At 42.6% G+C, this 14,914-nt stretch overlaps 1 protein-coding gene across 3 annotated transcripts in view; it reads right to left on the bottom strand.

Annotated features, from left to right (window-relative positions):
- Window positions 1-1,184: 1,184 nt before the first annotated feature.
- LOC115129430 (large ribosomal subunit protein uL11m-like) overlaps window positions 1,185-14,914 on the bottom strand; it is a 79,089-nt gene continuing 65,359 nt past the window's right edge. Inside the window, exons 3-5 of one of the 3 annotated variants that reach the window (XM_065018618.1) lie at window positions 4,528-4,624; window positions 1,776-1,936; window positions 1,185-1,406 (exon numbers count right to left, since the gene is read on the bottom strand). In XM_065018618.1, coding sequence (XP_064874690.1) covers window positions 1,313-1,406; window positions 1,776-1,933 — 252 coding nt within the window. In that variant the 5' untranslated portion in view covers window positions 1,934-1,936; window positions 4,528-4,624 and the 3' untranslated portion in view covers window positions 1,185-1,312. The other 2 variants (XM_065018619.1, XM_065018617.1) reach the window with 2 other exon arrangements.

Below are 14,914 nucleotides of genomic sequence, written 5' to 3'. Positions count from 1 at the left end.
GGTACTTAATGAATATGTCAGTTCGGTTGTCATCTGAGACATTCTCATCAATGATAAGATGACAAACTCTACAGTGGAAAGTCTGCACATTGTAGTTATGGGATTCACATGGAATTGTTCAATTTATATGTTTGAATATAAATGATTGGTGAAGAGATTAAATGTATTTGAATTCCTATTGAGAGATTTGGGTTTTCATAAGGTTAAGGCTCTGCTCAATCAGTGGACCGCCCCTGTGAAGGGACATGTAACAAGCTGTCATATCGGTCCGCCCGCTAGGGACGTTTTCCTTTATGACGTAATTTGTAATCAAGTTATGATTAATTATGTGTAATTCTGTGTGATTAGTTAGGTACTTAGTAAATAAATAATTAAACCCAATTTTGTATTGCTGATTCAACTTGTTAGCCAGGGTTCGTGAAGATAACCAAGAATTTACAACTTTCAGATGAGACTGAATTAAGGTGACTATTAATATTGACTGCTATTGATGTAAAATATTACTAGGTCTTTTAAGAGTTTATTCAGAAGATAACAGCTCTATAAATATGATTTTTTAGTGCCCTGACTCTCTAGTTAATTACATTCACATGATTAGCTCAATCAGGTAATATTAATTACGGAGAAATTATTTTATAGAATAGCACGTCATATCACTTAATTGGGCAAAGCCAAAGACACAACACAGGTTAAAGAAGTACTTTTAAGCCTTAAGTGCCTTTGAACAGAGTATGGCAGTATGTGCCAGGCGCACCGGTTTGTGTCAACAACTGCAAACCTGCTGTTTTTTTTCATGCTCAACAGTTTCCTTTTGTATCAAGAATGGCCCACCACCCAAAGGACATCTAGCCAACTTGACAACTGTGGGAAGCACTGGAGACATGGGCCATGTAACTCAATATTAAGGTGTTCTTAATGTTTGGTATACTCAGTGTATATAAAGCACAGGAAAACCACTTCTCCTGGACCATTCAACCATTTTTTAATTTGATAGATGGCAAATGAAAGAAGATGCAGCAATTTTTATAACAAATTTTCCTTTAATACAGCTTGGTTTGATGCCAATATTGAGAGATGAGATACATTCCTTAAATCATCTTCTGCACATCGTTTGTATTTAATAAACTCTAGAGAAAACATGAATCTCGTTGAGAAAATTGGCATAAAAACACACTCAACTACACTTAAAATCATACAAGTTTATTTTGCTAAGAAATACAGATCTACTGTAAATGACAGAACGTGTGTATGTGAGTGGTATGTGTACAGTACAGGGTCAGTATAAATGCATATGTAGGATATGGGGTGGTCCTCATTTCTTCTTCACTGATTCTGCTTCGGCCGCAGCCTCGGCTCTCAGCCTCTCCTTCTCCTCCAGGAAAGTGTTCGACTCCTCTGCCGATAAACTGAAGGTGGGATGAGAGGGAGGAAGGTAAGGCGAGATAGGGTGAGAGACAGGGCGAGAGAGAGAGAGAGACAGGGCGAGAGAGAGAGAGAGAGAGAGAGAGAGAGAGAGAGAGAGAGAGAGATATTCCATTTTTAAAAAAGCAGTTTCCAGCTACAATAGTAATTTACAACATTAACAATGTCTACACTGTATTTCTGATCAATTATGTTATTTTAATGGACACATGTTTTTATTTTAAAAAACAAGGACATTTCTAAGAGACCCCAAACGTTTGAACGGTAGTGTACCTGGGAGTACAACAGAGAATGAGTTTTTCAATGCCAAGTATTGTTCCAATGTTAATGACACTGGGCACTTTGAGTCTTACTCGTTGATGATCTCAACACCCAACGAGCGAGCCAAACCGATGATGCTCTTGACGACCGTCTCTAAGGAAGCATTCTGCATCTTGAAGGCCTCGTCCTGTGTCTTGACCTGAGCGATCTCATACACAGCCCTCCACAGACACCCTCCCGACTGTCTCATAGCCTAGAGATGGAGAAAGAGATAAAAGTCCAAAGTGGAAATAGGATGAAGAAACCGAGGGGAGCGAAGGGTAGAAGAAAGAGAAAGGGTAAGGAGCAAAAAGGAGGGCAGAGAGTGGAGGAAAAAACGAGGAAGTGATCAAAGGGAGGAGAAGGCACAGAAGGAGGAAATCCATAATTCTCTTTCCTTAGCCCACCACTTTTCCTACTACCTTCCTCCTGCCTGTAATTGCCTGGCTTAAAGCCCCCCCCCCCGATCATAAATATATCATCAATCAAAGAAGTCCAATCTCCACCTCAACGCTCTGTGTGAGACGTCTGCGTCTGCCCGTCCGGTACGGGCCTGGCCTCAGACAGCCGGCTACAGAGATGGAGTGAGGGGGGGAAACCAGCGAACAATGTCCTAAACCTAGCCGGTTTTACTGGCCCCTTTTCTGGATGCCAGCCACCTGCTTGAGGAAGTAAGACACTGTGGGTTGGCCGATCTTCAGGTCATACGTCCTGTCAGGCTGCAGTGAGAAAGAGTAAGACATGAAAGAGAGCTAGATCAAGAGAGTAGGGAAGAGAGTTCATTTTAGATGCGTTTTAATCCATCAATCAAGGTGTGATCAAAGTGGAACGGAAGCTGTATGAAGTGGAAGTTGCTCTCACAGCCTCTGTTCTGCGTTAACTTGTCAATGGAATTATCTATCATCAGTGACCTCACAATGAAATGACACCATTTTCTTTTATGAAATAGCCATTTGCTGGGATGGCCTAAATCTCCTGGCATCGATCTGGAGGACAATAGCAACATCCGAGAATTACTCTTGATTTAGGGATGGTGACTTTGTAAAATAGGAAGATTTGCTACTGCTCCTACCTTTTTGTTGAACAGGATGAGTCAGAGACAGGGAGAAAGAAATGAAGGAACAATGAACACAAGACTGATCGAGGCTGCAAGGTTCCAACAGCCCTGTGGCATGCCAGTGAGAGAGACACTTGCACTATACTAGCTAAACCAAGTCTGGGCAATTAGGCCTGGCTTGCAGTCAGCGTTCCAAATCATCCCAAAGGTGTTTGATGGGGTTGAGGCCAGGACAAGTATTGTCATGCTGAAACAGGAAAGGGCCTTCCCCAAACTGATGCCACAAAGTTGGAAGCACAGAATTGTATAGAATGTCATTGGATGCTGTAGCGTTAAGATTTCCCTTTACTGGAACTAAGGGACCTAGCCCAAACCATGAAAAACAGCCCAAGACCATCCTCCACCAAACTTTACAGTTGGCACTATGTATTGGGGCAAATAATGTTCTCCTGGCATCCGCCAAACCCAGATTTGTCAGTCAGACTAGACTGCCAGATGGTAAAGCGTGATTCATCACACTAGAGAACGCGTTTCCACTGCTCCAGAGTCCATTGGCGGTGAGCTTTACACCATTCCTGCCGACGCTTGGCATTGCACATGGTGATCTTTGGCTTGTGCTCAGCCATGGATATCCATTTCACAAAGCTCCCGATGAACAGTTTTTGTGCCGACGTTACTACAGAGTTCCAAACTACCTCTGGAAGCGAGAGTTGCAACCGAGGACAGACGATTTTTACACGCTGTACCTTTCAGCACTCGGAGGTCCCGTTCTGTGAGCTTGTGTGGCCTACCACTTCGCGGCTGAGCCATTGTTGCTCCTAGACGTTTCCACGTCACAATAACAGCACTTACAGTTGACCGGGGCAGCTCTAGCAGGACAAAAATTTGACGAACTGACTTGTTGGAAAGGTGGCATCCTATGACAGTGCCACGTTGAAAGTCACTGAGCTCTTCAGTAAGGCCATTATACTGCCTGTGTTAGTCTATGGAGATTGCATGGCTGTGTGCTTGATTTTATACAACTGTCAGCAACGGGTGAAGCTGAAATATCCAAATCCACTAATTTCCGCACCTCTCTGATTTAAAAGGGTTAAGGCAGCCCTCCGCACCTCTCTGATTTAAAGGGGTTGGGTGAAATGCGTTAAAACACATTTTATTTGAATGCATTCGGTTGTACAACCGACTAGGTATCCCCCTTTATATACACAAAATGACATTTGGGTAGTGAGGAGATGCTTGTAGTGACCAGCAGATGGAGCCCGTGAGTAAGAGCGAGGCTGCAGGTGGGTTGGACAAAGTTCTGAGTCTTTCTGTCAAAGTCAATGCCTATGGGGTTTACAAGGCTTAATCTGTTCCCTCATTAGATATTCCACATATGCACTGACATCAATGCATGTATAATTGGATAGAGGACTTTGAAAATGATTAACAAAAAAACACTGCTGTATGAGATATGAAAAATTAATACCATATGGAAAGAAATCATAAAAAACACTTTACGATGATTCTATCCTCTTTATGATGATTCTATCCTCTTATACACGCGAAATTCTTGGAGACTTTTACGTCCCCCTGGAAAACGCTAGATTAATGAATGCAAACGGAAAAGCTTACTTCAGTGGAACAGTATGAATAATGGAGGTTCTTGGGTAATGGTATGCAGCCAGTGAAATCAGGCAGGATCTCTGAAAGGGTAAGCTGTAGGGGGCACGGCTGGGTACACTGAGTGAGTAGTATTTTTAACACACCTTAACATGAATCTGGATGGGCAGAGGGATTCCCTTCCTTGAGCTCTTCTGTCTTCTCGTTGAAGTCCTAGCAGAACTGGCCAATAGGGATGCCCTTCTGATGGAGACAGAAGGAGAAAAGACAGAGAGACGGGTGAAATGTTTTAAAATGGATGAGGAGTCTGGACCTGCAAAAACATCCATCCGATTGTCACTCATAGTGGGTGCGGCTCACTGCTGGAATACCAATAACTGCTGGGGTCTGTCAATCAATCACAGGGCTTTTCAGAGTGGGCTGAGTGTATGTGCACGCATGACCACCCTGGGGAGTGAGAGCATTTGCAGGTGTGGGTGGTTGTGTGTGTGTCGTTGTTTCTGTAGTGTGTGTGTGTGTGGTTGTTTATGTCCGTCTGTCTGTGTTAAAGTGCACACGTGTGTGTGTGTGTGTGTCAGGGGGGTATGACAGAATCCATGTGCGTGGCCGCTGAGTGGGAGACCTGAGATGAATGAGCCTGGCGTTTCCAGTGCCTGCCAGGCCAACCAGAGCGGAAGCTAAATGGATGGGTGACATTAAGTCAACACGCGCCACTGGCATTCAATTCTCTTGTCAAGTCTACCTCCACACACCCACAGCACAATAAGCCATTTCTCAGAGTTGCATTGGGAGGCAATGACTAATCAGCAATCTAATTACTGCAGTTTAAATTTCAACTGACCTTCAACAGCCATCTTTCCCCTAAGGCAACGGGCACGCTTTGATTGAAATGTTTCTCTCAGAATAAGCAAAGAGCGAGAAACAGATTTTTGACCACAGTCTAATGGTGCTATGGAGCTGCTGTGCTGCCGTGATGGACCATGTTGAACACTGCCTGCAGTTCCTAATTATGTCACTAATGAAAAGCCATTCATCCCAGCAGACATTATTCAATGACAGGAGGATGAGGAGGACCTTTATTTGGGACTAATGGAGCAGAAAAGCTCTTTTAACATCTTAACTCTATGTGAGAAAAAAAAACGAATGAATGTGAATCGATCCATCCATTTATCTGTCAATCCCATCGATCTATCTTACTGCCTCTATCACAGGAGGCTGCTGAAAGGACGGCGGCTTATAATAATGTCTGGAACAGAGTCAATAGAATGGCAAACGCATGGAAACTCCGTGTTGGATGTATTTGATACCATTCCACAGATTCCGCTCCAGCCATTACCACGAGCCCGTCCTCCCCAATTAAGGTGCCACCAACCTCCTATGCTCTCCATGTATCTCAGCATTTATAGAAACCCAACCTGACTGAAGTTACAACACACCGTGTGTCGTCAAGACTCATATTGTTTCAGAGCAGATGAGAACCATTTGAATGATAAAACCTCAGTAATGAAAAGCCATAAAGTCCCTGGAGCCCCCCCATGTCCCTCAGCTGCTTATTAACAGTAATCCTATGTCAACCTCACTTCTGTCTACTGCCTTCCCTCCCCTCCTTCCCCTTCCTCCCATAAAACAACAGAGCTAAACAAACAAATGGGGAGGAGGGGAGGACAGAAAGAAAATGTCTAATTAAATAAGGCTTAATATAAAGGCTGTGCTCCACGCACACAGATCCGGGCTCCCCTTCTCTCTTCCTCGTTCCTTCTGTTCTCCCCCATAAGATAATGATCTGTCGGAGACTCTACGGCCAATGAACAATGACACGAAAAGCCACACAGACTAGCAGACTAGAGGAGATGGGTCTAATGCCGTTATAAAGTGCTTAAGCATAGACAGAGGGACATGTATGCAGTCAGACAAACGGACGGCCAATTATGCTAAAGAGAGGATGACAGAGAGGATGACATGAAAGGACCACAGACCAGTGGAGATGTTGTCCCATGGTGTTAGAAACAGATTAAAAGAACAGAGAGCAAGATGCAGAGAGAGAGAGAGCGAGCAAGATGCAGAGAGAGAGATGCAGAGAGAGAGCGAGATGCAGAGAGAGAGAGAGAGCGAGCGAGATGCAGAGAGAGAGAGAGAGAGAGATGCAGAGAGAGAGAGATGCAGAGAGAGAGAGAGAGAAAGGCAGAGAGAGAGAGGCAGAGAGAGAGAGACAGAGAGAGAGACAGAGAGAGAGGCAGAGAGAGAGAGGCAGAGAGAGAGAGGCAGAGAGAGAGTGGGGCAGAGAGAGAGAGGCAGAGAGAGAGGGGCAGAGAGAGAGAGGCAGAGAGAGAGGGGCAGAGAGAGAGAGGCAGAGAGAGAGGGGCAGAGAGAGAGGGGCAGAGAGAGAGGGGCAGAGAGAGAGAGATGCAGAGAGAGAGAGGGGCAGAGAGAGAGATGCAGAGAGAGAGAGATGCAGAGAGAGAGAGATGCAGAGAGAGAGAGAGATGCAGAGAGAGAGAAAGAGAGGCAGAGAGAGAGAGAGAGAGAGAGGCAGAGAGAGAGGCAGAGACAGAGACAGATACAGAGAGAGACAGAGACAGAGAGAGAGACAGATGCAGAGAGAGAGACAGAGACAGATGCAGAGAGAGAGAGATGCAGAGAGAGAGAGAGATGCAGAGAGAGAGAGATGCAGAGAGATCCAGAGAGAGAGAGAATGCAGAGAGAGAGAGCGAGAGATGCAGAGAGAGAGAGAGAGAGAGAGCGAGAGATGCAGAGAGAGAGAGAGACAGAGAGAGATGCAGAGAGAGAGAGACAGAGAGAGATGCAGAGAGAGAGAGACAGAGAGAGAGAGAGAGACAGAGAGAGAGAGACAGAGAGAGAGAGATGCAGAGAGAGAGAGATGCAGAGAGAGAGAGATGCAGAGAGAGAGAGATGCAGAGAGAGAGAGATGCAGAGAGAGAGAGGCAGAGAGAGAGAGGCAGAGAGAGAGGCAGAGCGAGAGAGAGAGAGAGATGCAGAGAGAGAAAGGCAGAGAGAGAGAGGCAGAGAGAGAGAGAGAGAGAGAAAGGCAGCGAGAGAGAGAGGCAGAGAGAGACAGAGAGAGAGAGAGAGAGAGAGAGAGAGAGAGAGAGAGATGCAGAGAGAGAGAGGCAGAGAGAGAGAGAGAGAGAGAGAGAGAGAGATGCAGAGAGAAAGAGGCAGAGAGAGAGAGGCAGAGAGAGAGAGAGAGAGAGAGCGAGATAGAGAGATGAAGAGAGTTTGTAGATTTTATGACACCTCACGTCAATCGTAAATTATAATGCAGCAGACCAACTCCATCCTGATCTCTAGTTTGGACGAATGGATTGTCACTTTGTTACAGAAGAGTTTGCCGCGCAAAACTTCAACATCTAACAATGGACACTGGGACAATATATTTCAACATCCAATTGTTGGGAATGATGAGAGATTGAATATGGAAAATGAATGCCTATTTAGTGATGTCATTAAAAGTTGTATGAAGACGTTATAAAGAAAACATTGTAACTTAGAGCTTTTACACTGTGTCCATCTGGTTTACATCCTTTACGTTGTGTAGAAATATCAATGATAAAGAGAATGTTTTTGTGACGATAAGATTGTGATTTTAGTTCTCTAACGAGATCATAGTAAATTATGATACCGTGCTTTGTAACTAGCCATGCTCCAGGAAGCCCAGGGATTGTGTCAGCATGACGTAGACACCCCTTTTTACCAGAGGGTATACAGGATCAAATTAAGAATAAACATATCGGACTAGACGGACCACAAGCTGCAGCTTGGTCCACATTAGTCACGACCCCGGAACGCAACACAAGGTTGAAGACAAAAGATCCTCTAACAATCCAATGCTACTGTTGAGTAGCTGTTCTAAGCACTGTATCTAAGACAGTGAATTTAAGTAGGACCATCCGGTTATTCTCTTCAAATCATCGTTGCCTACACTGCTCTCATCCCCACTCCGGGATCATCGACATGGCTGATTAGCCCGTCCTCAGAAGACCACTCTTTCAGAACGAGTGCAAGTAAACAGACAACTAAGAAGGACATTGTGACCTCGTGAACAATCAGAGACTTACACCTGAGAACGAAGGTGAAGGCCATCCGAAGAACTGGGGCCCAATCGAACCCTACTCACGAAGCGCAACCCTGCCCACGATGGCCTGAGCCCAACGAAGACCTCCAACACGTAAATACATACGTGACTTCTTACCCAAAGAGCAGCAATTTGGGGCAATGTATTAGCGCTATTGTAAGCATAGTTTCCAAATGTATCCAAGTGTTGCTTCTCTTTCGAACTCTCCATCTTGTGTAACAAGTGTCATATTGTGTTAATACGATGACAACAGCTCCCTAGCGGACTAAGTTACTAATCAATAACCTACTGTGTGTGTGTGTGTGTGTGTGTGTGTGTGTGTGTGTGTGTGTATCCTATGTTATCATTTAGTTTGTTTGTAAAATAATCAAATCAATGTGTGTGGTACGGAATGGTCAGTGAGACTCAGGTTTGTGCAGATTCACGAAGTCTGCAACGTTCAGAATGAGACTGATATGAGGAAATGATTAATTAGTGACTGTTATATCTATATATTCTTGAGTTTAATTCGGGAGACGGTAACTGGTTAAACAACTTTTCCCGTGGTGCCCCAAATTCCTAATGAGTTAATTGTTACATGATTAATTTAATCAAATAACAATTAAACGTAGTAGGTCAATTCGTGAATTATTCAATGAATAACAGTCATCACATTAATGATAGTCACGTCACAACAACCCAATAGAATCCCCATACTTTAACGATGACAACTTCTCCATCCTAGAGGAGGAGATCAACAATTTCCAGGCTCAAGGACATGTACTAGTCTGTGGCGACCTCAATGCCAGAACTGGACAAGAACCCGACAGACAACCTCAGCACACAGGTTGACAAACACCTACCTGGAAGTGACAGCATTCCCTTCCCGATATGCCACCCAGACACAATTACGACAACATTACCAACGAAAACGGGTCACAACTCCTACAGCTCTGTTGGACGGTGTAAGGAATTGCTATTTCGTATGCAGGTGACTAACTTACTGCTAATTACATGGCTACAACTCACAGTAAAGCCTGTGGGGTCCCCTACAGGATAGCTCCCACATTACACACATAATCTCCTATGTAACCGAACACTGTGTGCCCGAAGAAGATCCTACGATGACGGACAGACAACTGAGCCAATGGCGGAAGACTACAGACTACAACCAGCTGAACCAATCCGGAGATCCGATCTTCCTAGGGTCAACCTACTTTCTGTGACGTATATAAGGGCTGTGCTGACTGTTTACGCTCTCTCTGCCTGCTGTTCCAACACGAACTAACGGAAGAGCCGTATTTACGTGTACCAGATATTCTCCCTCTGAAATAAACTGTCGCTTGTCGTACAATTTTAAAACCTGGTCTGAATCGATCCTTAACCGGCTCACCCTTCTAATATCCTTTTATCAACAAAACATGGTAGCCAGAGGATGGTTGAATAACGGTCCGGTCGAAGTGAGTTGATTGGGTGTGAGAAGGAGAGTGACGGAAGGACGGTTCCAAAAAAGAGACGGGTGAAAGAAATTCGGGGGAGGACAATAATTCTGCTCAACTCGGGAAACTGATCTAAAAGGTGCACCATAAACAAGGTAAGCAAAACCTGTTAAATCAAACTTTGCATATTGTCGTATAGTCTGTCTAAATTCTGATCAGTATTTCCGAGTAAGTATGAATTCTTGTGTAAATTTATAATTTGCTGACGAGTCAAAGAACAGTAGAGTGAACATATATGGTACGAACCGGCGACGGCCGGGTGATTAAATCATTGATGAGATATCAGTAAGGGGATAGCTGATTACTATTCATTAAATCTGGCGCCGAGGGGATAGATTGTGTAATTTTGTCCCGTGACCCGGTCAGCGCAGTCTGATAGCTTTCAATGATGAGGGATCACTTTTGAGGCCTGTAGTTCCGATAGGGGTCGGACATGTGTACAATTTTGATAAGGGATCAGCACGATAGAGATTAGGGATAGATATCAGTAAGGGGATAGCAAATTGCTATTCATTAAACCTGGCGCCGAGGTTGTCCCGCGGCTCGGTCGAAGTCCAGTCTGATAAGAGGTCCAATGATTAGGGATAGATATCAGTAAGGGGATAGCAAATTGCTATTCATTAAACCTGGCGCCGAGGTTGTCCCGCGGCTCGGTCGAAGTCCAGTCTGATAAGAGGTCCAATGATAAAGATAAGCTGATAGGGGTCAGAGAGATGACGTGTATTTGTAACGGTTTATATTAAAATGTAATGTGGTTGTAATCGTCTCCATTAAGATTGTTGATGGTTTGAGAGACAGAGAGAGAGAGAGAACTCAAGAAGGGTTATTGAATAAATCCGAAAATTCTGTGTTGTATGTAAACTTCCATGTTGTGTGTATCTATAACTTCTGTGTAAAATGTATAATCAGGAACAAAATGACTGATGTATAATTGAAATAAGATCTGAATATAATATTTAATATTGCGACTATATAGTCGAATAGATCCCTTGGTTGCGCGCTCCACGAAAGCTATACCAACCCAATCGTTTTCTCGAACTGAATATACAAGGAAAAGCTATAAGGCAGAGTGTGAGCAATAGTGTCTCCTCGAATACATCGTTGTTATTAACTAACGACGGGCTAAGTATATTCTAATTATATTCAAGTAGTCTGGTAAAATTCCGATTAAGTTACGATTAATTTCCGATTGAATTAAATTGAATCACGATTAAAAATTCACAATGGCGACCCCCAATACTCCAAAGCTGAAGTTTAATGAGTTCCTAGAAAAAAATGGAATATAGGTCAGGGGGAAAGGGACAGTGGAAGGATATAAAGAAAGTCTGGGAGGGAGTAAAGTTAAGATGGACGCAAGCAGGTTACCTAGGAGGGGGACTGCCAACCGGGGTCCAGTTGAAAACAATGGAATGTGGGTTAAGAGAGAAAGAGGCAGAAAAGAACAAAATTCAAGTATTTAAGAAAGAAGAGTCAGATACGAAGGGAGCGAGATTAATGAGAATCCTAATTGAGGGAAAACTTTGGGCGTTTAAATTAGTGCTATTTTCTGTTGTTCAGATGCCGGAGTAACAAATACAGATAACTGTAAATTGGGTCTATTTGCGGAGAATCTCAGTTCCATAGCATTGGTGGTTCAGTGGTGGAGTTCTCGCCTGCCACGTGGGAGGCCGGGGTTCGGTTCCCAGCTGAGGTGTAAAGAATAGTTATATATGTCTGAGTCTTTGGTTGTAATTGAACTGGTTGTTTTGCAGAGAAAGTTATAGTCACTAGTATTGGTATAAGATATAAACTGAACGTTTTAAATAGTTTGTTTGGTTCAAATTGAAAGACTAATTCATTCAACTTAATATAAGAACGGAGATTTTGATGCAAGGCGATGTCTGTTCACTAAATGATTTGTTGGGAATAATACATTGGGAAAAGAGTCGTAATTAAAAATGCTAATGCAAAGACGAGACAGTAACTTAAATCAAATTAATTCTGAATAATAACGGGGGAACAATTACGATAGATTTGTGTCCATCGAAATGTTTTTATAAGATTAGCGAATTGAGAGATGTTGATTGATGTTGTAAACTCTAAATCAGGATTCAACAGATGGGATAAATTAGGTTTGGTTTATCGAACCCGAAATACTGTTGCAGAAAGCCAACCATTATTTACAATGAGTTGAAAATCGTTGTGAAATGAGTCAAGATTGAGCGCTTGTTGATGACATCACTAGCGAGGTTTCCGTCGCCACGGAAATGTCTTGACTGGGGGTGACAGAGAAAATGGTTAGTGTCCTTTAAAAGGAGTATGTAAATCGTCAGGAAAGATGCTAAAAACTAGCAGCTGATTCGCTGGGTGGGTATCATTGATTTGTGGCGTTTATTTGGACTGTAATTGGGCCGTGAGAGAGAGGGATTGGATGTCTGAGTCATAAAACATCGTGATGGTGGATTCTGATGGTTGTTGATTTTTGGTTTGATCGTTTGAATAGCACCAGTGAATTTGAGCACTGTTTCCATTATGTGGAACGGTGTCAGGGTATTAATGGTGAAAAGCAACCTCTATGGTAAAACATAATTGTACATGTTTCGGTAAACTAGCGAGGTTGAATTTGGTTATTTGAACATTTCCCTTGATACGTAGACATACGTAACAGGGGCAAGTTGTTTTTCCTTGAGGAACACGCAGATGGTGTTTTGTTTTATTGAGATGTAAATGTGAGTTGAAGGAGCCAAGGGAAAATACGTTATTTTTATTAAATATCAGGGATTATAATATTGGGGAAAATGAGGCCATAAACGACCAAATTGGAAAGGCCTGGAAGTTTTGATTAATCATTAAGGTTTGCAAATATATACACATAAAACATTTGTTAGGACTATTTGTTTTGGTGCAAAGGTATTTTAAAGAGACGCTCAAATATGGAACTTTATGAGTTTTTATTTTATGAGTTTTAAATTACACATGAATTTGGATTTTAAGGATAAAGGGTTCTTTAATATGTCTAGTGTAGTATAGAACTTGACTATAAAAGGGTGGGTTGACTCATGGACCTTATCATGACTGTCTTCTAAGGTCTGATCAGCCTTGGGGGAGAGTCATTGGTATAATGAATGTGGTCATATTGAGTACTAGTTTTAAGGTAAATTCATTATAAAGGAGTTTAGGTTATGAGGTTAGGATAGGATATATATTAAGCCATAGGGCAGGGAATTACATAGAAAAATAAGTTTCAGTTCTTAGGGGTGATAAATCACTGTAGACAAGGAATTCTGCACTCTGCAACATATATTAAATTCATGTTATTGTCAGATAGAATACTGAGAGTCCTTGAAGGAAGGATTTTGATATGATAAGCATTTGTTTTGAATTTTTTTTTTTTACCATTAGGGGTTTAAAAAAAAAAAAAAAAAATAGTATTAAATTTAACAGGTATATAGGACATCTGTGATGATTTAGGATTATTGTTAGGTTGATTAAGGAAATGTAAGGACTTTAGAGATTGACACTCATAGACATGATTTTGGATAAAGTCAAACAGTTAGAAGCTTAGTGGTATTTGAGAAATATGAGAGAAAAGGTTTAAATTGGTAAATATATATTTAAGAAAATATATAAGTAGCGCAGATAGTTCTTAAGTAGATAAGAAACTTGACAGGGAATTGGTACTGGATTGACGCCCAAGGGAGAATTGGACATGTGGAAAACTAAAAGGGCTCCTTCATGATGTCAGACATAAAGATAATATACTAATCTTACCTAAGTCATTATTTAGAGTAGGTAAGGTTGATACCTGGGCAGAGTCAGGTATCAAAAGGGGGATGGGTAAATTGTGGTCTAGGATAGGATGGGGCTTATTGGATAGGAAACTAAAAAAATGTAAGCTAACAATTGGGAATAGAAGTTAAAGATATAATCAGATAAAACATATGAGAAATGGTTTGTTAACCAAGCCTGTATGTCCAGGATTTTATGCATTACAGGTGAACTACAGGTGAAGTCACTCAATCCAGTCCCAGAGGCTTGGGGACCATAGAAGACCCCCGGTGACAGCTAGCTGAAAGAGCTACCCAGATTCATATCGCACGGCGGAAGGGTAAGACACTTTTTTCACTGTCGGACAATAAACAGAGTTCGGGAGAAGAACTGGAATTAACAGAATTCCGGGGGCCAACTCTCGAATGAAGTAACCCTACCTGTCCTATCACCCCTGTTTTTGTTCATAGAAGTGAAGATGTGTCTGGCTCTGGCTAAGTGATGTGTATTTTGTTCCAAAATAAGCATAAGAAATCCCTAGATCTGGGTAGACAAGAAGTTAGAGTAGAGATTACATGATAACCGACTTCGGACAGTTCTAGGATTGGAGAAGAGGGTATCCTTATAGCATGGAGGATCCCACAAGGGTGGATAGGTTTTCCATGATATGGGGAAACCTGGGAGCAATGTTGAACTTTGTAAAGGTGATGAAATCCTACTAACCATCAAAACTATTAAGCTCTCTGATGCAGGCACTCACACCCTCGGACTACAAAGGACGAGGACAGACATGATGGGTGTGTTTTCTATCAAGGTACTGCCAAGACCAGAGGTAACCGGACACACTCCTCTACCACCACTGTGTTAAAAAATACCATTCAGGTAATTAATGTTAGAGACTATTCGGCTATTGATCAATTAGAAACTGAGACTGGTTTTGATAGTAGGGACAATTTGTGGCTGTCTTATATGAGGTACACAGCTAAAACCCTGAGAGGAAAGGACTGTATTATTTGAAGTTATGCTAGACCTGTTCTGGCTACACCCATTTGCTGTAGGAGAAGGAGAGGGGTGGTTGTGTATTTTGAGAAGTTTTTACCAGGTTAAGCCCAATTCAACCCTCTGTTCCTCTTTGAGCCTTGTGTTTCCTGCAGTACCTCCTCATCGGGCCTCTTGGGGTGTTGAGGCATATGGGGGCAATTACGAGTGCATCAC

The sequence above is a fragment of the Oncorhynchus nerka genome, linkage group LG5 (genome assembly GCF_034236695.1).
Source record: "Oncorhynchus nerka isolate Pitt River linkage group LG5, Oner_Uvic_2.0, whole genome shotgun sequence".
NCBI classification, from domain to species: Eukaryota; Metazoa; Chordata; class Actinopteri; order Salmoniformes; family Salmonidae; genus Oncorhynchus; species Oncorhynchus nerka.
This window is presented reverse-complemented; position numbering and strand designations above follow the sequence as displayed.